We start from the raw sequence: 24,990 nt of genomic DNA, 5'->3' as shown, positions 1-24,990 counted from the left end.
CTATGTCTGTGTCCGTGTCTTTTCTTCTTCCCCGCCGTTTCCTCTTAGGCCCTTGAATCCTTGTGCAGCGCTGGACGTGGCACACACCAGACTAAGCCTCCCAGGTAGCTGGGAATACAGATATGTGCCACTATGCCCCTCTAATTTTTGTATCTTTTGTAGAGATGGGATTTTGCCATGTTACCCAAGCTAGTCTTGAACTCCTGGGCTCAAGCAATCCGCCCACCTCAGCCTCCCAAAGTTCTGGGACTACAAGCATGAGCCACTGCATCTGGCCACTTAATATATTTTCAATCAACAACGACAATCTACATAAAAAATGTTAATGACTTTTTTTGTACTTTTCGACATACGAATATATCACAATGTATCACAATGTGTTCAATCTCCTAATATATCTTACATTTATTTCTAACATTTAGTGACTGTAAACAATGTTGCAAAGAGCTTTGAAGTTCACCTGTGTATACTTTTCTAATGTCTTTTTGGATTAATTCTCAGACAGAATTGATCAATTTACTTTCTCAACTGTATCTATAAACCTAATCAATTAATTGGGCATTTCTATTCTTTTTAATTTTTTGAACGAAATAGGTGAAAAATGGCATTCTATGTTGTTTTGTTTGCATTCTCATGACTTTTTAAAAATAATTATTGGCCATTTATAATTCTTCTTTAAAGTCACCTGTTCCTGTTTTTGGCCATTTTTATTTTGGAGTCTTTGAGGTTTTTCTTATCAACTGAGAAGAGGTCTTTATATATTGCTGATAGTAATTCTTTGTCAGGCAGTTGCAAAATCTTTTTTATCCCAGCTTTCTTTTGCCTTTAGAACATAGTTTTTTCCTAAAGTTAATTTTGAAGACCGTTCCAGTAAGACAGTAATGATGAGAAATTTGCCCTCATAGTTATAGAAGGCATTATAAAGCTATCATCATTAAAGCATTGTGGGATGGGCACAGGTGCACACAGAAAGATCAATGTATCCAAGTCAGAAACAGCTTCAAGTATTAAATAGTTCAATAAGTGAGAAGGTGCCAACTAAAATCAGTGGAGAAAAGTGTTTGGACAAGTGGCTATTACAAAAATTATGTTAGGTTTCTTCCTCACTCCAAAAAATAATTCCAAATGGATCGAAAGATTTTTCATTTAAAATGAAAACATCTGTCATCCCCTTGTAGTGGACAGTAACCCAAGCGCGATTTGCAACAAGAACCTGAGAGGATGTGTGCGAGTTAATGACATGGAGTGAAGAGAGGCTCGGAACGGTATTATTCCAGGCAGAGAGAACAGCCAGAGCAAAGGTTTGGAGGCTGAAAGGCAGCAGCGTGCGGACTCCAAAGAGGCAGGGTCTGGAATCGAACTCAGGACGCCCACAAAGGAATCCAGGCTTGAGTCCATGCCCGCCCCCACAGGCATCATAATTATGTAAAATAGCACTTTTCCCATATATGGTACTTAATATCTGTCCTTCTGGTGGGACGACACGAGTCTGAGAGCACAGCTCGCGGGGCGGGGTGTCAGAGTTCAGACCTTCCCAGTCGGCTCCCGCCGGGCCTCGCCCGGCCCAGGCCAGGCACCAAAACCCCGGTCCCGAGCCCTCCGCGCCCCGAGTCACCGCCTCCTCATTGGATTCCCCTTGTGTCAATCCTTGTCCTAGAACCTGGCTGTCCGTTGGACCCGCCTCCCAGGAAGCGCGGGGGAAGGTGGGGGCGAAAGAGGATGAATCTCCACCCCTCTGGCCACAGAGGCTCCGCCCACACCCCATTCACACAGGCCAACATGTCTGCCAATCAAGACCAGGAGCGGTCTGCAGTGGGTGAAGCAGGAAGGGGGCGGGATTGTTCCCCAGGCTCCGCCCCGGAGCCAGCTAGCGGCTGGGAGTGGGCCAGCGACTGCGAGCGCGGAGCGAGAAGGCGGCGAGGAGCCGAGCTGGGTGCGGTGAGGCGCGCAGATCACCGCGGTTCCTGGGCAGGGCACGGAAGTCTGAGCGAGGCTGACCTGCTGCAGCTCCCGCCTCGTGCACTTGCCCCACCCGGCCGCCGCCCGAGCGCTCGAGAAAGTCGTCTCAGGAGAAGCAGCGCCTGTTCCCCGGGCAGATCCAGGTTCAGGTGAGCGAGCCCCACCGCGGTCCCGCCCCGGGCAGGCGGGCGGGGGCGAGACGCGCGGCCGCCGGGTAGACTTGTGGTTCTTGGCCCCGGTGAGGCCCGCCACCCGTGTGGGCGGGCGCGAACGCCGGCTACCCCGCCCGGCACCGCATCCTGCCCAGGGGCACCGGGACCCCCGCGCGGGCGCTCGGGGAGAGCGCCGCCGGCTGCGAGGCCTCGGGGTGCAGGGGCGGCCCCGGGACCCGGCGCTCTCCGGCGTCCCCCCGTGCCCCCCGGCGCGTTCCCGGGACTGGGCACCGGAGCCGACCTCCCCTGCCGCTGGGGCACGCGCCCCGCCCTCGCCTCGCCTCGCCCAGGCCCGACTCGGGCAAACTTTTTAACCCTTCTGGAGCCGCGGCCCCCGGGACGCAGCCGCACGGGTTGGGAGCCCGGGGCAGCCGCTCCCGTGGAAGTTCCCGGCGTCGGAGGCACGGAGGTAACGGGCAGCGGGCACCGTTTGGCAGCTGTCAGGGCGTCCTCCTGAGTCAGAGTCGGCCCGTCCCGCCGCAGACCTTGCACCCGGCCCGGTTTCCGCGTCCGCGGCCGACTTCCTCATTCGCCCGCTGCGGTCGGGCCGGCCGGGGAGGGCCCGGGGGAAGGTGCGGGGGCTGCCCGGACACGGGGGACCCGGCGGGGACCCGGGCGCGAGGCGGGAAGGGCCACCCCAGCCCCCGCTCCAGCCCTCGCCCTCCGACGTCTGTGCCCCCCCGGGAGGAAGGCCCGGAATGCAGCCGCCGTCGGGGCCGCCCAGGCGTGCACCTGATTCCACTGACCCGGGGGCCGTCCCGCCCGGGCGGGGCGCGGGGGCCGCTGGCTCTGCCGTCACCACCAGGCCTGGGCGATTGCTTCTTTCGTGTTGGAGCCAGATCGGAGTTTTCGATTCTCCACTCCCCGCACCCGCTTCCCCGTGCTGGGGTCCTCACCCCATCCTGTTCTGAGGCCACGCCCAGGAGACAGGACTTCGGCACCCCTATTCCTGCTGGGAAGCCCCGCTGTTTCAAACGGAGGTGGCGCACCCCCATCACTAGCTTGCCGGCTGTCCTGAGGTGGAGGGGTGGGCAGGGGGAGCGCGCGGCCCCACCCAGCCGGTGTCGGGAGAAGACTCCTTGGGAAGCCCCAGGTCTCGGAGACTGGCGGCTCTCTCCACCGGGCAGCCGAGAGGCCCAGCCACTTCTCGGTTCACTGCGCCCTTTTCTGGGTTTAACAGGATTTCAAAGTAACTGTTGAGTAACTGTGGAAAGGGAAGAGAGCCTTAGCTCCTTCTCCACGCAGGGCAGCACTGCGGCCATTCTAACTCCACTGTCTGGGCCAGGGCTGATCACCTCACCTGATGGCTTAGGAGCCCTTTTTGGGTAAGGAGGGAGGCCTGTTGAGACAATCACTCAATTAATAATAGTCAGTTAATATACAAGGCTGCTATGTGGGGGGAAGGGGACACAGATGTGTAATTGAGCAAATATTTAACTGTCCTTTCTGTGCCAGGGACTCTGCCAGGTGGTGGGGGGTGGGAGGTTGAGTAAGACCTGGCCCGTGCCCATGGGCAGTTAGGGGAGAGCTGAGACAAATCTGTAGATGAGTCTAACGTGAGGTGGAGATGACAGGGACCCCGGAAAGGTACCGTGAGTCATGGGGATTGGGAGAAGGGAGCCGGACTGCCCTGTGAAATCCCAGGGCCCTGCCTCTGCCCTTGGGGAGTTTACGGTCCTCAAGGGGAAAGTGGCAGAACGAGTGAAATACAAAGGCAGCCTGTGATGTGTTTCCCAGGCATGCCATAGACAAAGGACTCGAGGAATTTCAAGGCTGAGAGGGGCCACTTCTCTGGGACAAGGAGGAAGTTGCCATGAGGGAGAAGCACATTGCAGGTTTGGCAAACTGAGGCAAGCTTCCTCCTAAGCGGTGTTAGAAAGTGAGAAGCCTCGTAGTGGGTAATTGGGGGATAATTACAAACATGGAGAGATTGCTCGGTGTCATTTGAGAGTTCTCCAGCCCCGGAGAGAAGAGCAGCATTCTGTGGGGCTGCTCATCTGAAAGGTCCAGGAGGGTAGAGAGGAGGGAGGATCAGGGCCCTGGCTTTCTTGCTTTTATTTTTAAACTTTTTAACCTAAGGGGTTGGAGATGGGACAACTTCTGTCTTGTAGGATGAAGGACGCATGTTCATCACAGCCTGTCTTTTGCCCGCTCTTGCTCCAGAAAAAACAAAACAAGGATGTGTTAGCTCTCTAAAAGAAGAAAAACACTCAAAAAATGCAGCATTGCTGTGTAGCCTGCTAGGGTATTGCTAGAAACCAGGCTGGCTGTGCTTCCTCGACTTCCTCTTCTAGCTAATCCTGCAGTAAAGTGCTTAAGACACCCCTCACCAGCTTGACATCTTTATTTCTTTTTTTTTTTTTTTTTAGTGGATTCACTTTTTAAATAGCTTTATTGAGGTTTAATTGATAGGCAGTAAACTGCATATGTTTAATTACATATTTTGATAAGTTTGGACATAGGCATACACCTACAAAACCATTGCCATAATCAAGATAATACACATATACGTCACCTTCAAAAGCTTTTTTATGTCCTATTGGTTTTGGCTTATTTGTCTGTTTAATATTGTTTAGTTTCTTATTTTTTTTTTTACTAAGAACACTTAATGTGATAAAAAAAAGCTATTGTATTGTTTATATATTGCTGATAAATAATTATAAGTATCTAAAGTCATTCAACTCATAGAAGCAAATAATAGAATGGTCATTACCAAGGACTAACAGCAGAGAAAAATGGAAAATTATTGTTTGATTGGTTTAAAGTATCAGGCAGGGTGACTTCATTCTAGAGATTTGCTGTAGAGCATAGTACCTATAGTCAAAAATACTGCATTATGCACTAATTTTAAGTGGGACATCTTTATTTCAAAAGGAGCTGAGGGGCTGGCTGTTGTTTTCCTCCAAGCCTGGCCCTACCCTTCTCTTGGAGGGAGAAAGAGAAACCCAAAGCAAAGGAAAAAAAAAAAAAATCTATGTCTTGACAGCTTCCTCCTAAGCATCATGTTCCAGAAATATTTAGAATAACAAAATCTGTGTGTCATCTTAATTAAACAAACGGCCTAATTTACTGAACATACAACAGCATCTCTGCCTGCTAGGGCAGGAAGTGCATTTCAATTCCTGACCCTGCCACTTACTAGCTTTGTGACCTTAGGCAAGTCATATAGCCTCATTGCCTAAATGTGCTCACAAGTAATATGGGAATCAAGATACTACTCTGTGGGGTTAGATGCGTGAACTGAAAGAAATAAGGTGTGTACACGGCCTAAGATGTACTGGCTGTATGTATAATATATATATATATATTTTTTTTTTTCTTTTCTTTTTTTTTTTTTTTTGAGACAGAGTCTTGCTCTGTTGCTAGGCTGTAGTGAAATGACGGGACTTCAGCTCACAGCAACCTCCTTTTGGGTTCAAGTAATTCTTCTGCCTCAGCCCCCCTAGTAGCTGGGATTACAGGTGCCCAGCATCACACCCCATTAATCTTTTATTTTTAGTAGAGACAAGGTTTCACCATGTTGGTCAGGCTGGTCTCAGACTCCTGACCTCAGGTGAGCCACCCACTTCTGCCTCCCACGGTGCTGGAACACGCCTGAGCCATGAAGAGCTGAGAGAAGTTAGGTAACTGGTTCAGATCAGACAGGAAAATAGTGGCAGAGCCTGGCTTTTTACCTAGGCTTGAATGTGACTGCTCCCTCCCTCCTGCTGTGCCCCTAAACTGTAATGGGGGAACGAAGGAGCAGGTGAGATGGGTTCACAAAGCTCCCTGGGCTCAGCTCTGTTTTTGACGGCTGAGACATGGCCCAGTGACCCCATAAGGAAGGTGGGTGTTGGGGGTGCCCATCTCTTTGGGAAATTTGAGGAACCAAAGAAGGTGGAGGAGGGGAGATGACCCGGAGCCCAGCCTTTCCATGTGACCTGGCCACACCCAGGCTGGCCCCAGGGTGCTGCTGCTGAGGCCCAGTGGGGCAACAGGTTTCTTTTGAGATGCAAGGAACCCAGAGGTCTCTCACCCACCCTGAGTCTGAGCACCAACTTGTGCCAGGCTCTTTGGTGAAACTGAGGCCTGGGAGGCAAGTGACTTGTCCAGGGTCCTGTGCAAGGTGAGCAGGCTGAGCAGGTAGATCATACGTCCACGTCTCTGGCCCTCACCTCTGTCCCTCTGTTCAGACCTCTGGGGTGATGGAGAATAAACACACTGTACCGTGTCTCTAATGGGACATGTGGCTCAGACAGCGGAATGAGAGGGTGCATTGCAGAATGGTGCCAGTGGCATGATGCCAGCTTTGCAATCATGAGATTCAAAAGCCACACTGTGGAACTCTGAGTATAACATAGGAGTGTGAGCTTAGATCTCTGTTTGTAGAAGCAGAATCAAACCAGGAAACTGGATTATTAAAATCACAGATTTTTGCTTCAATATGAGAGTCACAAAGCCAGATGCTGGCCTCCCCTCTGCCCTCCAAGAGCTGTGTGACTCTGGGCAAGTCACCTCCCCTCCCAGCCGAAGCATTTTCCCCTCTCAAAATCCTGATAGAGCTGCCCAAAGCACATGAAATCAGGGGGTAACTTCTGTGAAATCTGAGTCATGGTTTTATTTGCTCTTCACCAGCAAGAGATGCCCATCAAGGTGGAAAGCGCCGTGGCTGGCTTGTGATCCTAGTGCTGCGGGAGGCGGGGCGGGAGGACCGCGTGAAGCCGGGGGTTCAAGACGGCCTGGGCAACACAGGACATGCTGTCTCTATGAAATGAAAAATGAACAAATTAGCCCAGCGTGGTGACGTCTAGTCCCAGCTACTCAGAAGGTGGAAGGAGGAGGATCACTTGAGTCCAGGAGCTCTAGGCTGCAATGAGCTATGATGGCACAAAAACACTCGAGCCTGGGTGACAGAGCAGAACCATTGCTCCAAAATGAAATGAAAATGGTGATTTCTCAGGAGGAGCACACCGTCTCCACCCCTGTTTTCCCGCCCAAGGAGGAAGCTCCACAGCGACATGGGCGGAGCTGCTTTGCTGAGAGTCTGTGTCCTGGGCATCTGGTGAGCTTGGCTCAGAGCACTGAGGCGGGAAGGAGGGCTCCTTGTCTGGGCTGCACGGTTGGCCAGGGCTTGGGCTCGACCAGGCACCATCTGGGCTTCTTTCAGAATACAAAGTCCCTTCCTGGAATTGACCAACTGGTAGACTCACACAGGGAAAACCCTCTGTGTCCTAGTCAAGGCTAACAGGAAGAGCCAGACTCAATATTCAGCAGAGGCCCCAGATCAGAGTCAGAGCCAGGCCAACAATGACCAGGAAGTATGGGCTCCCAGGCACAGCTCCTCACAAGTGTGGGGCGTGTCCGAGGCAACAGCTGTCTCTGCCCTCCTGCTCCTCTGCTCTCTCCTGGTCCTCCTGGGTCATGGTGTTGAGGCGGTTGCCCTGGCGTAGAGGGTCACACCGAGAACAAACAGGAGGAGGGGGAAGAAAAGCCCCTCTCCTATCACCCCTGTGCCTTACAGCAACGAGTGCCCAGACACCCCTCAGCATACTCCCTTGGTGACCTGCTGCCCAGGACTGGCTCCCCCTTTTGCCGTTGCTGCATGGGGGCCTCAGGACAGACATCTCAGTGCCTGAACTTTGAGACAAAGGCAGGAGAGGGAAAGAGGGAGGCCACTGGCTTTTGACGAGGGGGCTTTTGGGTGAATGCTGGGGGATGGAACTCCATTGGGGGACCTGGGAACCACTGTGTCCCTGTGTCATTAAAATAAAGGCTACAAATGACCAGCTGCTGGAACTGGCTGTGCCAGGGAGTGAGCAGAGACACACGGTGAGGAAAGAAAAATGGTCCTGCTTGGAGCCGCCCTGACTGTGATGGGCTGAAGCGGTGTCAGGGTTATCACTCACTGTATCATTACTAGTCACTTTCATCCTGTGTGTACGCTGCCTCTACCTCTCCTCTCCATCTTTTTCTGACATCGTATCAGCAGTTTGATGTCTTCCATGAGCAACAGTCTAGCTGTAAACAATTTACTTACAACTTTCATATGCACTCAGTTGTACCCAGTGTTTCTTAACTTCCCTCTTTTAAAAATGACAATGTTAATTCTCCTCCTTTGTTCAGTGCTTCACATCCCAGCTGCTACATTTCTGCTTTAAATTTTGTCCTAGTTTGTATTGGTAACAAGTATATTTAGTTCTCATATTTGTATGTTTTGTGTATATTTTTGGTCCTAAAGAAGAGACTGCCGAGAACTAGTAAGACTGAATGAATAGGCATCTCCATAGAGTGCCAGGCTGAGTGTGAACTGGCACAATTTGCATACAGTGTGGCTCTAGGTATAAAAGCTTCTGAGATGTTCATAGCCTCTGATCCAGTCACTCTCCTCCTACAAATATCTTAAAGAACTCATCTCGGATGTGGCCAAAGTTTTTCTGCAAAGCGGATGTTCTTTGTAGCCAAATTTATATGAAGAATTGGAAACACTGTGAGGTCCATCAGCTGGGGGAGGACAGCAGAGGGAACAGGGCAGCACCAGGAGGGTGCAGCGGCCACAGCAGGGGCGGGGCCGGCATCTGGCAGCATCCAGGCCTTTGTGGGACGAAGGATCTTAGAGAAGCAACAGGGGCCCCGGCTGTCCACTGCAGCACCGTCAGTTCACCAAGACGAAGGGTTGGGCACAGCTGCGAGACATGGATTTGCAGTGAGGCGTTATTTATAATGAGCACGAATACATGACTCAGTGTGGATTATTTAAGGGAATGGAGCAGAGTCACTGAAGTTGTGGGATTGAGGCAGGAGTCCTGGCTCTAGCACTGTTGTGAAAACACCAGCAAGTTCCCTGACTTTTGTGGATTCCTCTGTGTTCAGGTGGGAAAGCGGCCCCCACCTCCTGGCCTGTGTGTGGTCATCTAGTGAGACACGTGGAAGAAGCCCTGCGCACCACAGACACTCAGCACACGCTGGCTGTCATCCATCAGTCATCACACATGTGCCCAGGCCCAGGTCACTGTCACAACGTTCCTTTCCGTCTCTCTTTCTGTGTATCGACTGTAGTTTCTGTCATTGTCAGATAGCTGCCCGTCCTCTGATTATCTTCTCCTCATCCCCAGCTGGACAAGCTGACTTTGCCTTGGTGTGGGAGTGAGGGCAGAGGGAGCTGGAGCGAGGTGAGTGTCTGTAAATAGCAGGTGATGGAGCAGGTGACAGAGAGACCATCTGGGTTAGGTTGACCTTGGCATTTGCTGCCACCCCAGAGGGATCTGCAGAGCCCGGCTGCCCGAGCCTCCCTCTGTCCACAGGTGGCTCACATTCCATCTCACAGTTTGTTTTCTTCTCCTCAAGGATGCAGCAGAACCTTCCAGGCGAGAGAGTGGCTGAGCTCCAAGGCAATTCTGTCCATGACCGGTTTCTTGAATTCGTAAAGTCAGGTAGGCTTGAATCCCCTTCCCTGGCTGCTTCCTACTCACACCTAAAATAAGGGGCGGCACCTCCAGAGCTGAGTGAGCCCCAGAGGAACCCAGGTGAAGAAGGACCTGGGTTTTCCCCAAACGCCAAGAGAGGCCAGGTGGGGTTCCCCCACCCAGGGGTCTGTGGGGGCATCTGCCTCCTAACCTCACCTCAGGGGTAATGGGCTCATGTGCCCACTTTCTCCCTGCCCTGGCACCTAGCAAATGACTCAAATGGGGCAGGACCTTGGGGAAGTAGAGACAGCAGAGTAGGGGATTGAGGGGAGGGCAGGAGCCGAGGAGGAGGGGAGGGCGGGGGCCAGGAGGAGGGGAGGGCGGGGGCCAGGAGGAGGGGAGGGCAGGGACGCAGGAGGAGAGGAGGGCGGGGGCCAGGAGGAGAGGAGGGCGGGGGCCAGGAGGAGAGGAGGGCGGGGGCCAGGAGGAGGGGAGGGCGGGGGCCAGGAGGAGGGGAGGGCGGGGGCCAGGAGGAGGGGAGGGCGGGGGCCAGGAGGAGGGGAGGGCGGGGGCCAGGAAAAGGGAAGGGGTGGAAGAGGAGGTTGACCAGCAGCCCTGACCTCTCACCTCCTGCTCTGCTTCTGGCTGACCCTGGGGTGTTTCCTGGAAAGGCAGGTCCCGTCCCTGCAGCTCCTGGCCTCCACCAGCCCCTCTGCTCCGAATGCCCCTGTGGGAAGAGTGACCTAGCGCCCGGTTGAACTGGACCCCATTCTGGCCTTGGCCATGTCCCCTCTGTGTGGCCTGGAGCTCCTCCTCACCTGCACCACCAGGATACTATTTCTCTGTGTTGTCCTGAGGATCAAATATTACACGGGTACCTGGCCCAGCCAGAGCCTGCCACACAGTAGGGCCTCCCCCCTCCCCTCTACCTGTCTCCTGTTGATTGGAGATGGAAGCCACCTGCTCCCCTAAGCTGTGTCTGGGCACCCGCCCTGCACTGCTCAGCACAGGCACCTGCTCAGCAGGGATGACTGCCTCGGGCAGGGCCTCATTCCCTTGACCTCAAACACCCCTCGTCAAAGAAACATCTGAGGCACAATAACATTGATTTGAATAAGAAGGAATTCATGACTTGAGAAAGCCACACTGGAGGAGGTTTGGTGTTATGATGGAAAAGTGTCAGAGACAAGTGTTTATCGAGTGAATACGGAAGTGCGATCAGGACATTATCTGATCGGTTCCAGTTACAAAACTGCCTGTTGTGGTTGACCTTGCTGGAAACTTCCTGGTCCGGTCAGAGCCGGTGGGTTCAGGGAGGTCTCTGAGAGCAGGCGAGACCGGACCTTAGCCTTGTCCAGGTTTCTCACACCGCTGAGAGAAAATGTCAGTGAAAGCAAAAGCGAAACGGCTTTTACTGCACAGCGGCAGGCAGGCTCAGGGGTGGGAGTGCGGGCGGACTCGGAAGGGCCAGCCCAGCCCAGTGGGCTTGGGGCTTCTGTCTCGGTGGGTTTACTAAATTAAGGGACGGAGTCAGCATGAGGATTTCTGGGAAGAGGCGGGGATTTCCTGGAACTGGGGGGGCACGCAGTTCTGTAGCAAACACGGAACTGCCGTGGCGTGGGTGGGTTGGGCTTTGTGAGACAAGAAGGGTGTGATCAGGTGTGGGGCGAAACGTGGGCCAGACCCAGCGCCGAGGTAGATCTTACTGGTCCTAGCCGGACTGGCCACATGTGTTTGTCAGGGTCCCGTGGGCCCGTCCCCTCCCCCTTCCCTGCAGCTGGTTTCAGCAGCTCCTTCTGTGTCCCGCGTGGGAACCTGCTGCCTGGAGTTCCTGTTTCTTCTGTGACCTCCCACTGTCCCATCCCCGCATGGCCCTGTCAGCTGGCTGCTCGTGACTGGCGGAGGTTAAGTTCTGTTTGTGTCTAACATAAGCACCCATGTCACATGACCCAGTGGGGTTCCAGAGCTTGCAGCTGACGGGGGTTACAGCCATCCTGAAGGCCTGGTTGGTTTTGTTTGCCCAGGAATGGTTCAGGCCTGGTTTTTGTAGCCACGATCCCTCCCCATCAATAAAACACAAATTTAATGCTGGAGGTTCCCTCCTTCCAGCCCTCTAACGCTTCTGCCTTTTGATGAAGAAGGAAAAAGAGAAAACAGGACAAGCCCTGGCCCAGCCAAGTCAGCGCTGCGTTCATTTCCCTAAAGCCCCATTTCCTCAGGACGGCCTCCTCCCCTCACGGAGTTGCCTCGGCATCCAAGTCAGATCTGCTCAGGAGCCGCCCTGGACAGCAAACTGGGCTGTGCTGAGTCCTGTCCAAGACGAGGGGAGCACAGGGAAGATTAGAAGCCAGGACCTCCCGGCCGACCCAGGAATCCTTAGGAAGGGCTGTCCTGGGGGGCTGAGGAAAACTCTCCCTCCAAAACGAGATGATCTGTGGTTTAATAAAGGGGTCAGCTGGGTCCAGAGGTGCCAGTGGGGAGCCGTGTACCCTGACACCAGCCTGAAAGGAGCAGAGGACACAGAGGGGCCACAAAGATGAGTGTGAGGGTCCCTCCCCTGTGACCCACGGAGAAACCCCCTCCACTGCCCATCTGAGAGCACCCACGACCAGCAGGAGAAATCTCCTTTGCATGGTAGTTGTACTCAATGCTGTGGCGCTTGAGACATTATTTTTAAACAAACTTTAAATAGCACCACAGGTAAGCTATAGGGGAGAATGCCGAAGTCAGAGGCATTTTGCAAACATGAGGAGTCTTCGAAGCAATGTCAAGGAAACGTTGGCCTTGGCGTCAGATCCTGAGCTTCCTGCCTGCTGGTTTTGGGCAGTGACTCTCGCTGTCTGGATTTTACTTTCTTCTGTGAATTAAGAATGAGGCCTCTTGTGCATCCACAGCAGGAAACAATTTACATTATATCTCAGTGCACACGTGTACATACTGGTCCCCAGTCACTTATCTGCCATTCCATAATGTCCACATCCCTGCAAACCCCACATTTTTGGGGCAGCTGACTTTGGCAGTAATCCTGCTCTTTACTGCCTTCAGTTCTTGGTAGGAATACCATTATTTATCCCATTAAATGTGAATATTTGCTTGTTTCACTGTTGAAACAAGGAATTTACGTTAAGGCTTACCTATTTGAAATAACTCACATAAACAACACTCACCCCTGCTGTGCTCAGCACACTGATATTTTCATTTGATTTTCTTTTTAAAACGTTGCTCTTGATCCAATAAACAAACTTCATACCCCAGCGATGTGTTGAATCTCATATTTTGAAGACACTGGTGTAAAGTGCTTGACACCAAACAGGCACATGGCAGATGGAAGTGATCGTGGAATGTTTCCACTTCCTTGTCCTGGAAGTCTCACTTTTTATTGGCTACGAACTGAAAAGGATTCATTCCTCCCTAAAGCACTGTGGCACTCCCCTGGCGTTTCAGTGTTCTCAGGCTGTTATAGCAGAATACCACAGGCTGGGTGACTTCAACGCCTGGCTTTAATCCTCTCCCAGTTCCAGAGGCAAGAAGTCCAAGGTGACGGTGCCAGCAGGGTTGGTGTCTGGGAAGGACACTCTTGCTGGCTTGTGGAGGCTGCCTTTGTGCTGTGTGCACACCTGACCTTCTCATGTCATTTTCTCTTCTTACAATAGGACGCTAGCCCTCTACGAGGATTAGAGCCCTACCTTGTGATCTCATTCAGTCTCAGTCGCTTCTTTAAAGGGGTGATCTCCAAATACAGTCACCCGAGTTTAGGGTTTCAGCATACGAATTTTGAAGGCACACAATTCCATCTACAGTACTGATGACTCCATCCAACATATCCCACCTCGCAGCTGTCCAGGAAAATTACCATGTAACCACCTTTTACGCAATGGCTGTTACGCTCTTCCATGATTTCTTTCAACATTATCCTTTTTTCTTTCTGACTAGATACTAGCAGGTTTATTGAGGATGCCCGCAAGTATTTTCAGGACAAAGTGAAACCATCTTACCTGCTACTCCTGCTGACTGACGATAAAGCCTGGGAGGTATTCGTGACTGCTGCTCAACTAAATGGGTAACAACTATGGGTTTACATCCGTGGGGTGCCCTGGCGATGTCCCCCAGATCTCCCCTGGGGTAGTTTTCCCTGACAGGCACACCTCCTCCAGGCAGCCCCCTCTGCCGGGCTTGAGGATGACCTTTGGGAGCTCTGTGTCCTTCACTGGCAGTGAGTAGCCTCAGGCTGAGGGGAAAGGAAGCCCACAGGGACAGGGTCGTTTCTGCCATCTGCTGGTGCTGGAAGCTTTATGAGTTACTTTATCACTTTCAGCCTTTCTTCATCCATGGAGTTTTATTGTGAGAAAAATAAGATCATCCATGTAAGTGCTTAGCATAATGACTGACACATAGTGAGTGCACAGCTTGGTGGAAATAACTAACGTCTAACAAGCTTGGTGGAAACAGACCAGGTTTTTTTTTTTTTTTTTTTTTTGAGACAGAGTTTCACTCTTGTTACCCAGGCTGGAGTGCAATGGCGCGATCTCGGCTCACCGCAACCTCTGCCTCCTGGGTTCAAGCAATTCTCCTGCCTCAGCCTCCTGAGTATCTGGGATTACAGGCATGTGCCACGCCACCTGCCTTGGCCTCCCAAAGTGCTGGGATTACAGGCTTGAGCCACCGCGCCCAGCCTCAGAACAGGTTTTTGCTTAAATTCAAAGTACTCAGAGGTAGCCAGACAGCAGTGCCTGAAGGCACGCTTACCTTTCACACCACCTGCAAATTAATGGGGATTCCTGAAATCATTCTTAGATTTTACAATTGGCTAGAAAGACTCACATAACTCACTGAAAACTGCCATTGCAGGGATTGTGGTTTATCACAGGGAAAGAAGACAGATTAAAATCGGCCTAAGGAAGAGACACACAGGGCAGAGTCTGGGAGGGTTTTGGTGTGAAGCTCCATTGTCCTCAGGATTCTGTGTTTTACCTTGTTGATGTGGGGTCAAACACATGGAGTCCTGCCAACCAGGGAAACTCACCCACTTAAGAAAACATTCCTGTGAATCACATTGAATCAGGAAGGAAGCCTTTATTCCGGATTGTTGTTAGAGGGCAGGGAGACTGAACCCAGCTCCGAATACAGTGAAGACAGAGGTGGAGTCACAGCCTACACCAGGGTGAGGGGCACCAGATGGAACAGGACTGACAGGAGACACCAGAGTGGGGGGTTGGTGCTAAACTGGCCTACCAGGATTCTCCCTAAAGGCAGGTCAGACACTCACCCATCAAAGGTGGGGGTGAGGAGCATGATCAGATGGCAGAGGGTGATCAGACAGCATCGGAGGTGGACCCTCCCTAAACCAACTTGGAGTGAGTCTTGCAGAGCCGGGACCATGCAGGCCCAGGAAGCAGTGTGTGGGCATGGAAGGCCAAGGCCGGTGCCTCGTGGAGAAGAGGCTTGGAAGAGCCCAGCTGGAGTTTGGTGAAGGAGAAGGTCTTTCTCAACCCATGCCTTAGCGTCCAGAGTATTTGCTTTGGCTGGATCACAAGCTGCCCTCATGGCTGACCTGGAGTCTCCAGCCCCTCCTTGAGGTCTAACCCTTTAGTCCCCAGGTCCTCTGAAAGTCAGGAAAGGCACCACATAGCCCCAAACCCCATCATCCATCACATTGCTATTCTGTCCCATGGCCAAATCACCAGGCAAAGAAGGCGTTTCTACCAGGCAGGACGTTCCAGGGGCCTGGAGATCACTTCCCACGGGCTGAGGACAAAGGAAAGAGCTCCTTTTGGGAAAGTTCATGCTGCCCTTTGCTGCCATCCTGGGAATAAGGTGTTTTTGTCCCACTCTCACTGTCCTTGCTTCATCTGCAGAGTTTCCCCTCTCCTAACCCTGTGGCAGGGATGGTGTTGAGCTGCCCTTGAGTGAGGAGGCATCTTTATCAAACACCTACCCTGAAAGAGCATCTGAGATGCCTTTAGGTTATTTGCATATTGAATGAGTACTGAGGAGTGTCTTTGATGAACAAAACCTGTTTGAGTTTGAAAGAGAATTCTTTCCATTTGTAACGTTTGTTTCCGTTTGATTGATAGTGAAAGCTCTGCAATTTACACAGGAGAGAGATCTCATCAAGCTCATTTCACAGATAGGGAAACTGCATTTCTTAATCATTTAATGTTTTCTTGTGCAGGCATCAGGCACATGAGCTCCGTGAAGCTCTGTTCAAGATTACAAAATACATGATGGTGAAGGATGAGAACTGGGACCATAAAGACCAGCAGTATGGGGAGTTTTTTTTGCATTTGTTTCCTCCGTTGAAAAAGGAGCTTGAGGATCACATAGGGAAGCTCCGTGCCCTTGCAGACGGGGTTCAGGGTTTCCACAGAGGCACCACCATCACCAATGTGCTGGCCAGCTCTGCCGGCACTATCTCCGACTTCATATTCCTTGCCGGCCTGGGTCTGGCAGTCCTGACAGACGGAGCTGGCTTTCTATTGTTGGAAGCTGGGATGGCGCTGGGACTAACGGCCTCTGTGGCTGAGACTACCAGCAGTGCCGTGGAATATGCAAAGAAGTTGCGGGCAGAAGCCCAAGCCCGAGACCTGATCAATAAAAGCAACACTGATGTACTAAAGGTGATCAAGGAGTTCATGACTGAGAACACACCCAGCCTTCTTTCCATAGCTGACAATTCTTACCAACTCATGGAAGGCATTGGGAAGGACATCCGTGCCATCAGGCAAGCCAGAGCCAACTTTCAATCAGCGCCATCTGCCCCTCCCCCCGAGGTCATTGGGCGAACCTCAGCTGAAGGCGAGGAACTGGTGGAGAGAGTTGCTGAAAGGCCGGCCCTGGCACTGAGCAGAGGAACCATGATTGCGGGTGCGGCCAGCGGAGGCATCTTGCTTGTGCTGGATATGTTCCACCTTGTGTACGAGACAAAGCACTTGTTGGAGGGGGCGGAGTCAGAGTTAGCTGAGGAGCTAAAGGAGCGGGCTCAGGAGCTGGAGGAGAAGCTAAACATGCTCACCAAGTGGTATGAGTTTCTGCAGGCGGGCCGAGAACAGTGACCCCAGAGCAGGCACAGGCCAGCACAAAAGGCAAACGTTTTTTCTTTTTTTGGGATGAAGTCTCACTGTATCACCCAAGCTGGAGTACAGTGGCGTGACCTTGGCTCGTTGCAACCTCTGCCTTCTTCGTTCAAGCGAGTCTCCTGCCTCAGCCTCCCAAGTGCCTGGGACTACAGGTGCCCACCACCAGGTCCAGATAATTTTTGTATTTTTGGTAGAGACTGGGTTTCACCATGTTGACCTGGATGGTTTCGATCTCTTGACCTCATGATCCGCCCACCGCAGCCTCCCAAAGTGCTTGGATTACGAGCACGGCGCCTGGCCAGAATACAAACATTTTATTAGATGGATAAAGAGAACGAGGTAAAGTTGATGGAACTGAGTGTTAGTGACTTTGGCATTTCTGTAGCAGAACACAGCAGGGAAGGGGTTAATGCAGATGGCAGGTGCACCAAGGAGAAGGCAGGAAGGAGGAGGCTGGGGCCTGGAATAAGGGAAGAGAGAGGACTGGAGAGTGTGGGGAATGGGAAGAAGCCGTTTACTTTAGACTAAAGAATGTGCTGCGGGAAGGAGTAGAGGGAGGTGTGCAGGAACCAGCAATGAGAGGGCCAGGAGAAGAAAGCTCCAAATGGAGAAAGCAAAGAGAAGTGTTGGATACAGGAGAAGAAACAGCGGCTCCACTGTGGACCTGGCCCCGGTGTGACGTCCTTCTGAGAATGAAGTGTCCCTGCTGGTGTCTCACTCTGTCTTTCCAGCACCCACTCCCCCTCGTCCTCCTTGGGGCGTATCTCAGTCAGGCAGTAGCTTCTTGATGGTGGTGGCAGTGGTGGTTGCCATGTGATGGGTCCCCTCCAGGTTACTAAAGGGTGCATGTCCCCCGCTTGATCCCCGAAGGGCAGGTGGTGAGCCATGGCCATGGTCCCCAGCTGAGGAGCAGCTGTCCTCAAAATTGGCCTTGGAAGATGGCGGCTGCATGGCCCTTGGAGGCTGACCCGCAGGGTGCTGGACTCCAGGAAATAGCAGGGAGAGAGTCTGGCACAATTTATTATCCCAGGCTGTGTGGTCTTGCGGAAAAAAAGCTATCATACAGTCTATGTCTGACCGAGAGGACCATCCGAGTGAAAAGCGGACAATCAGGGCCTCTGGTCCACCGTGCACACAAGTGTAACAATTGCTTTTGTTTACAGTGCAGATGGAATATTTAACCCCTTCCAGCCAGGCATTTGCATCCTGGTACCCTGTTTCAATTGCTTCAATTGTTTCAATTTAAGTTTGCCTTAAATTTTTACCTCTACCATATCTATTTTGGTCTTGTTATTGCGTATAGGGGGAATAGTCTGAGGATGATGGGATGGAGGGGATGAAGGAGCAACAAAACGTATTCTTTCTTTCTTTATTTTTATTTTTTTATTTTTGATGGAGTCTTGCTCTGTCGCCCAGGCTGGAGTGCAGTGGTGCAATCTCGGCTCACTGCACCTCCACCTCCCGGCTTCAAGCGATTCCCCTGCCTCAGCCTTCTGAGTAGCTGAGATTACAGATGCGCACCTCCACACCCAGCTAATTTTTGTATTTTTAGTAGAGATGGGGTTTCACCATGTTGGTCAGGCTGGTCTTGAACTCCTGACCTTGTGATCCGCCCGCCTTGGCCTCCCAAAGTGTTGGGATTACAGGCGTGAGCCACCGCACCCGGCAACAAAGTGTATTTCAAATAATCTTCTAGGATCCTTTCCTGAGATGTCAGCCCCTATACCATAAACATGACCTCATGAAGGAGAAGAGTCTCGAGTTGTGGCAATAGTGATAGTAAGCTATACGGGATTACATTGGTTATATTGACAGTTGGGAGGAGCAACTCCTTTAGTGAAATGGATAAATGGTTTTAAGGACTGGCAAAGACTTATGGGAGCAGTCCAACCGGGACCTTTGGTATTCCATAGGACACTGGACCAAGTATAACAGGAAATCTGTTTGGGAAGGACAAGAATCCCATTTCCACCAGTTAACACAACTACTCTTCTCAGGATTATTATCCATGTGAGAATTTAATATGTCCTTCCAATTTGAGGAAATCAAAGAGGGACAGAGATATTTCTCTGAAGCGGTAAGCTGCCTTTGGTTCTGTAAGTTACCACAGGGCACGACACAGCATCAAAAGCAACGCTTTGGGGTGAACTTGATCTGGTTATGTTAATGATAAGATGGCTAACTGTTGGATGGGGAAAGGTTATAGAATAGTAGAGTAAATACAGGAGGTATAGATTTTTCTTAGCTTTAGTTTGGTAGGGCTGTTCCCTGGAACGGTAGGCCATGACGCCGGAGGCGATGATGCCTTCGTGACTCGGCTGTGATGCGTCCATCCTGTTTCTGCTGTGTGGATTGCAGCAGTCTCAGTGGTCCAGAGCACAAGATAGGGACCCTCCCAAGCTGGCTCAAGTTTCTCTTCTTTCCACCCTTTGATGAAAATGTGGTCTCCAAGCTGGTGCTGGTGTATGGGGAACTCCAGAGGCGGTACTTGTGAGAAGAAAAGGTGGAGGAGATACCAAGTATGTAATTTCTGAGAAACTGATGTTTTGTTTCAAATGTAGGGACATAGTGGTGGAATATAAGTAGGGCAGCCCATACAATATCTCATAAGCGGATAGGGCTGTTCTGATTTGTAACAGAGCAATGGGAAGGCGTTTAGTCCGGGGTAACCAAGTCTCTAGGAGTAATTTAGTTAGGTAACTTTTGAGAGTTTGGTTCATCCTTTCTACTCCTCCTGAGGAAGATGGATCCCAGGGGATATGATATTCCCATTTTATATTTAATACCCGAGCCAGCTTTTTAATGACATGTGCAGTGAAAAGGGTTCCATTGTCTGAATCAGTATTTTCTATTACCCTGAACCTGGGTATGATATTTTAAATTCATGCCTTACATAGCAAGCAGTTCCATCTGGAAAGGGAGTGGCCTCTACCCAATGAGTAAAGTGATTTACTATTAGTAATAAATATTTTAGTTAACCGATTGAGGGCATCTCAGTATAATCAATTTGAACACTTTGAAATGGTCTTACTCTGGATTTTCCCCCCAAGGGGTGATTTCCTTAAGAAATCACTTGCTTTTTTTTTTTTTTTTTTTTTTTTTAACACATATTAAACAACTGTCTGTGACCTGTTTTGCCAGGATATAAATTCCAGTACACCCATAAACTCAGAACTGCATCACACATAGCTGGAGGCCCCCAGTGGGTTTTTGATGTAGTTCAGAGAGGATTTCCCTCATGAGAGGCTTAGACAACATTTCTCTTTGGTCTGGCAATACCCATTTACCTTCTAAATTTTCTTTAGTTCCTATTTTTATTCATTTTTCTTTTTCAATGGGAGAGAAAATGGGAGCTACTGTAAGAGAAGCATGGCAAGGGGTTAAACAAAAGATAGGCATTTCAGAAGAAACAGCAGCTTGTTTAGCTACCTGATCTGCAAGATTATTCCCTTGACTTTGAAAGAAGTCTCTTTGATGTCCTGATACATGTATAATTGCTATTTCCTCTGGAAGTTGGAGATTAAGACGTGAACAATTAAGGTTTCATGGGCCAGGTTCTGGCCTTTACTGATAACAAGACCCTGTTCAGCCCAAATTTTTTCTAAATGTATTAGCTACCCTAAAGGCATGCTTAGAGTCAGTATAGATGGTTCCCTCTAAAGCTTGGCTGAGCACAAGTCACTCACAAGCTTGTGCAGACCAACTTTAGGTAGTGTTCCTGATTCTATTTAAGAGTCTCTCCATCAATTACTGCATACCCGTTATGCCGATTTCCCTTTATTACCTGAACGTCGTCTCCTTGGAGCAACAAGAAAGGGGGCCGCAGACTCAAATCCAGGTGAGAATCGGGTGTCTCTTAATTCCAGGGATGTGAGCAGAGACCACTGCATTTGGAATTCCAAGGATCTAGTGACTATGGGTAGTGCTCAGCTTCACCATCAACACCACAGGAAAAGTCACCCAGGATGTCTGCAGCTCCAGAGGAGGGGGCTTGGCCAAAGTCTTGGGTCTAGAAGCAGTTTCAGCCATTGAGAAGACAAATCCAACTCCATGGGGAAACGAACCCTGAAACTGCTTTGGCGGAGGTACGGTGACATCACCAGCACCACCTAGTGGATGCTGTAAGTGTCGGCAGCCAAAGGCTCTCGGCCACCATCCCCGCCCTGCCCCGCCAACGGAGAAGTGTGCTCGGCTGGGTCATGCACGATGACATTTTCTGTGTGCTCCAGGACAGGAATCCCAGTGCCCTGTTGTGCTCCCTTTTTCTAGGGACCCTGGAAGGAGGTGACGAGCTTCAGTGTGGGCTTCTGAAGGCATCAGTGGCTAGCAGAGACAAACAGCCTAGGACTGCAAAGTGCAGGGAAAGGGAATTGGGTTGCATGCCCACAGCCCCTGGTGACCCCATGGGCAGCTGAGGGAGCAGCCACTGGTCCTGGCCACTCACAGCCCGGCCACCAGCAGCATCTGATGAACAATCCTTTGAGTCTTTCCTCAGATGGAAGGATTGGGCCCTGAGTAACAGGTGTCAGCTCCAGGAAGGTTTAGAAATGGGTATAAAAATGATCAATTCGGCTGGGCACAGTGGGTCACGCCTGTGATCCCAGCACTTTGGGAGGCTGAGGGGGGCGGATCATGAGGTCAGAAGATCCAGGCCAACATGGTGAAACTCTGTCTCTGCTAAAAATACAAAAAAATAAAAAATTAGCTAGGTGTGGTGGCACATGCCTGTAATCCCAGCTACTCGGGAGGCTGAGGCAGGAGAATCGCTTGAACCTTGGAGATGGAGATTGCAGTGAGCTGAGATCCTGTCACTGCACTCCAGCCTGGTGACAGAGCAAGACTCTGTCTAAAAAAAAAAAAAAAAAAAAAAAAAAGACAAATACAATCAAACCCATAATACTTTCCTGCTGAAGTCAAGACAGATGTGCATTTCATTTTGATGCACATATCACATTTAAGAGATCCAGACACATTTAGGGATTTAACAGAGTTATTTTTGGATTCAAAGATTGAAATAGGTAATTGAGTAACTGATTTAGATGCAGGATTTGAGGTTGAAAGCCTCTCTGCTAAGTACTGAGGGTGCTGCAAGTAAGCTTTAGCCCAGGGAGAGGGAGTCGCCTCTAGCTTGCTGGATCCCAAAGAGGAGAAATAAGGAGTGGAGGGTGGGGAGGTGGCTGTGAGCACCACAGTGCCAGGATCTCCGGAGCATGCTCCAAGGGACATCACCAACTTCTGTTCTCTTCCCTCTAGCAGCCAGGAGACAAAAGAGACTCTTGTCTGGAGTCATTGTGGTGCTAAAGCATGACCTTAAAAATAATAGCACCTTGGTTGGGCGAGGTGACTCATGCCTGTAATCCCGGCACTCTGGGAGGCTGAGGTGGGTGGATCACCTAAAGTCACGAGTTCGAGACCAGCCTGGCCAATATGGTGAAACCCCATCTCTACTAAAAATACAAAAAATTAGCCAGGCATGGTTGCAGGCACCTATACTCCCAGCTACTTAGGAGGCTGAAGCAGGAGAATTGTTTGAACCCAGGAGACAGAGGTTGCAGTGAGCCAAGATCATGCCACTGAACTCCAGCTTGGATGACAGAGCAAGACTCTGTCTCAAATAAATAAATAAATAAAATAATAGCACTTAGCTGCTTGGAAAACTATATGGCAGTTCATTGAAAACTTAAAGGCAGAATTACCATAAGATCCTTCAATTCTGCTTCTGGAAATATACCCAACAGAATGTAAACAGGGTCCTAGATGTTCATACAGCCATGCTCATGGCAGCATTGTTCACTATAGCCACAAGGTGGAAGCAACCCAGGTGTCAATCGACAGATGAATGGATACGCAAAATGTGACAGGTACACACAGGGAGCATTATTGACCCATGCTACAACAGGAATGAACCTTAAGGACAGTCTGCTAAGTGAAATAAGCCCTTCATGAAATGACTCATGCTGTATGATTGATTCCCTTCATGTGAGGCTCTTAGGATGGTGAAATTTACAAAGACAGGGAGCAGAGTGGTGGTTGTCCCGGGCTGCAGGAGGGAGAATGAGGAGTTATTATTTACTGGGTACAAAGTATCAGTTTTGCAAGAGTTCTGTGGATGATGTTGGTTGCCCCTGCTCTCTCCTCTCTCCCTCCAGTCAAGTCCTCGCTTCTCACCGCCCTTGCCCGGCCCTCCTCGAACCTGCGCTGCCTCTTTTCCCATTGGGAAGGACGTGATGGGAAGGGGAACGGGCTTCTGTTGAGCCAGTTTCTGAAGTGAAGCAGTTAGTACAGCTGGAAGAGTGGCGGAGCTTCTCTCCATCTGATTATAAAGGCTGTGTTCCATTAAACCAGTTGCCGCCTTTAGCTTCTAGTGAGCTAAGGGAGGATGAAGGCGGCGGGAGGGTATCACTTTGTGTCTTGCAAAGCGGTAGGACAGGCTTTTCTGTTGAATTGAGACAGCGCTCCCACTGAATTGAGACTGGGTTTCCGGTTGATTTGCAAAGAAAACTACTGAACCTTCCGAGTAGAAGAGTGAAGTGTACGGTCTATCAGTACTTGCTGATTTTTGCATTACAGTAATTCATTTCTTATTTGAGAGAGGAGAGAGAAATCCCTCAATTGTTGAAGAATCTGATGTGCATTTGGCTTTGAAAATTTTCCTCTTTTGTTCAGAGCTTCACTCCTACCAGTTTCTGACTTGGTTAGATGGGTGCCTTGAACTCACTGATTCCTGGTAATAAGAAACATTAAAGCCGGGTGTGGTGGCTCAGAATCCCAGAACTTTGGGAGGCTGAGGTGGGCGGATCACCTGAGGTCAGGAGTTGGAGACCAGTCTTACCAACATGGAGAAACCTCGTCTACTAAAAATACAAAATTAGCCGGGCGCAGTGGCTCCCAGCACTTTGGGAGGCCGAGGTGGGTGGATCACGAGGTCGAGAGATCAAGACCATCCTGGTCAACATGGTGAAACCCCGTCTCTACTAAAAATACAAAAAATTAGCTGGGCATGGTGGCACGTGCCTGTAATCCCAGCTACTGAGGAGGCTGAGGCAGGAGAATTGCCTGAACCCAGGAGGCAGAGGTTGCGGTGAGCCGAGATCGCGCCATTGCACTCCAGCCTGGGTAACAAGAGCGAAACTCCGTCTCAAAAAAAATAAAAAATAAAAAATAAAAATACAAAATTAGCAGGCGTGGTTGTGCTGGCCTACAATCCCAACTATTTGGGAGGTTGAGGCAGGAGAATCGCTTGAACCTGGGAGGTGGAGGTTGCGGTGAGCCGAGACGGTGCCATTGCATTCCAGCGTGGGCAACAAGAGCAAAACTCCCATCTCGGAAAAAGAAAAAGAAAAAAAAGTAAGTGTTTATCATATGTGGGATAGCCAATGGTAAATAATGGAGGCCCTAATGTGGTAGAGCCATTACCTGATCTCAAGAATCACCTGGAGAGTTTGTATGGCATTTTATATCCCAGGCCTCACCCCATTCCTACCAAATCACAATCAGGAGAGGGGTGGTTGGAGTAAAAGAACCCGTATCCTACAAGCATTCCAGGTGAATTTTATCAGGAACTTGTGAAAACCTTACATACATTGTATGTTCATACACTGTAACAGATCTGTCAGGCACGAATCTTAGACTCCTGAGGAGGTAGAAATGAGAACAGAAGGAGTGGTAATCCGGTCTGAGATTTCGTGGTTTAAGGGGGAAGAAAAGATTAATACTGGCTGGGTGTGGTGGCTCACACATCTGTAATCCTAGCACTTTGGGAGGCTGACGCAGGTGGATCACCTGAGGTCAGGAGTTCAAGACCACCCTGGCCAACATGGCAAAACTCCGTCTCTACTAAAAATACAAAAAATGAGCCGGTTATGGTGGCGGGCGCCTGTAATCCCAGCTACTTGGGAGGTTGAGGCGGGAGAATTGCTTGAATGGGGGAGGTGGAGTTTGCACTGAGCTGAGATTGCGCCACTGCACTCCAGCTTGAGCAAGTGAGACGCCATCTAAAATAAATAAATAAATACTGCACATGTATTAGGAAGCAACAGAAAGTGTGTTAAACACTTAAGATTTATGTGCACATCGCTGTACTGGTTTTAGGAAGGGGAAGCAAAAGAAAACTAATGAGACTCCAGTAAAAATTAGCTGGACACAGTGGCTCACACCTGTCATCCCAGCACTTTGGGAGGCTGAGGTGGGTGGATCACTTGAGGTCAGGAGTTCGAGACCCGACTGGCCAATATGGTGAAACCCCATCTCTAAAAAAAAAAAAAAAAAAAACTACTGGGCATGAAGATCATTTGAAACGACAGTGAACAAGAAACACATGAAATATTGAAGATTAAGATTTAATGTTTGAAAAGCTTGCCA

At 50.4% G+C, this 24,990-nt stretch overlaps 1 protein-coding gene across 4 annotated transcripts; it reads left to right on the top strand.

Moving 5' to 3' along the window:
- Positions 1-1,873: 1,873 nt before the first annotated feature.
- Positions 1,874-24,926, top strand: LOC101043663 (apolipoprotein L2-like). 4 transcript variants are annotated; one of them, XR_012515407.1, is made up of 6 exons: positions 1,874-2,108; positions 9,495-9,580; positions 13,487-13,613; positions 15,726-16,968; positions 18,543-18,706; positions 20,496-24,926. XR_012515407.1 is itself a non-coding variant. In XM_039463142.2 (4 exons), exons 2-4 carry the CDS (start codon positions 9,496-9,498, stop codon positions 16,603-16,605), a joined length of 1,092 nt encoding a protein of 363 aa, XP_039319076.2. In that variant the 5' UTR covers positions 1,874-2,108; position 9,495; the 3' UTR covers positions 16,606-17,904. The 4 variants fall into 4 exon arrangements, 2 of the variants coding, with proteins under 2 accessions (XP_039319076.2, XP_039319077.2); XR_012515406.1 differs by lacking the exon at positions 18,543-18,706; XM_039463142.2 differs by lacking the exons at positions 18,543-18,706; positions 20,496-24,926 and having other exon boundaries at positions 15,726-17,904.
- Positions 24,927-24,990: the final 64 nt, after the last annotated feature.

This window comes from Saimiri boliviensis, chromosome 21 (assembly GCF_048565385.1).
Source record: "Saimiri boliviensis isolate mSaiBol1 chromosome 21, mSaiBol1.pri, whole genome shotgun sequence".
Lineage (NCBI taxonomy): Eukaryota > Metazoa > Chordata > Mammalia > Primates > Cebidae > Saimiri > Saimiri boliviensis.
Note: the sequence above shows the minus strand (reverse complement) of the source record. Positions and strands in the feature narration are given on the sequence as shown.

Excerpts from the sequence above, each read along its gene's own strand:
- LOC101043663 (XM_039463142.2), top strand. The coding sequence starts at position 9,496 with ATGCAGCAGAACCTTCCAGGCGAGAGAGTGGCTGAGCTCCAAGGCAAT. Across the intron at positions 9,581-13,486 it reads TCTTGAATTCGTAAAGTCAG|ATACTAGCAGGTTTATTGAG; the intron begins GTAGGCTTGAAT and ends CTTTCTGACTAG. Across the intron at positions 13,614-15,725 it reads ACTGCTGCTCAACTAAATGG|GCATCAGGCACATGAGCTCC; the intron begins GTAACAACTATG and ends TTTCTTGTGCAG.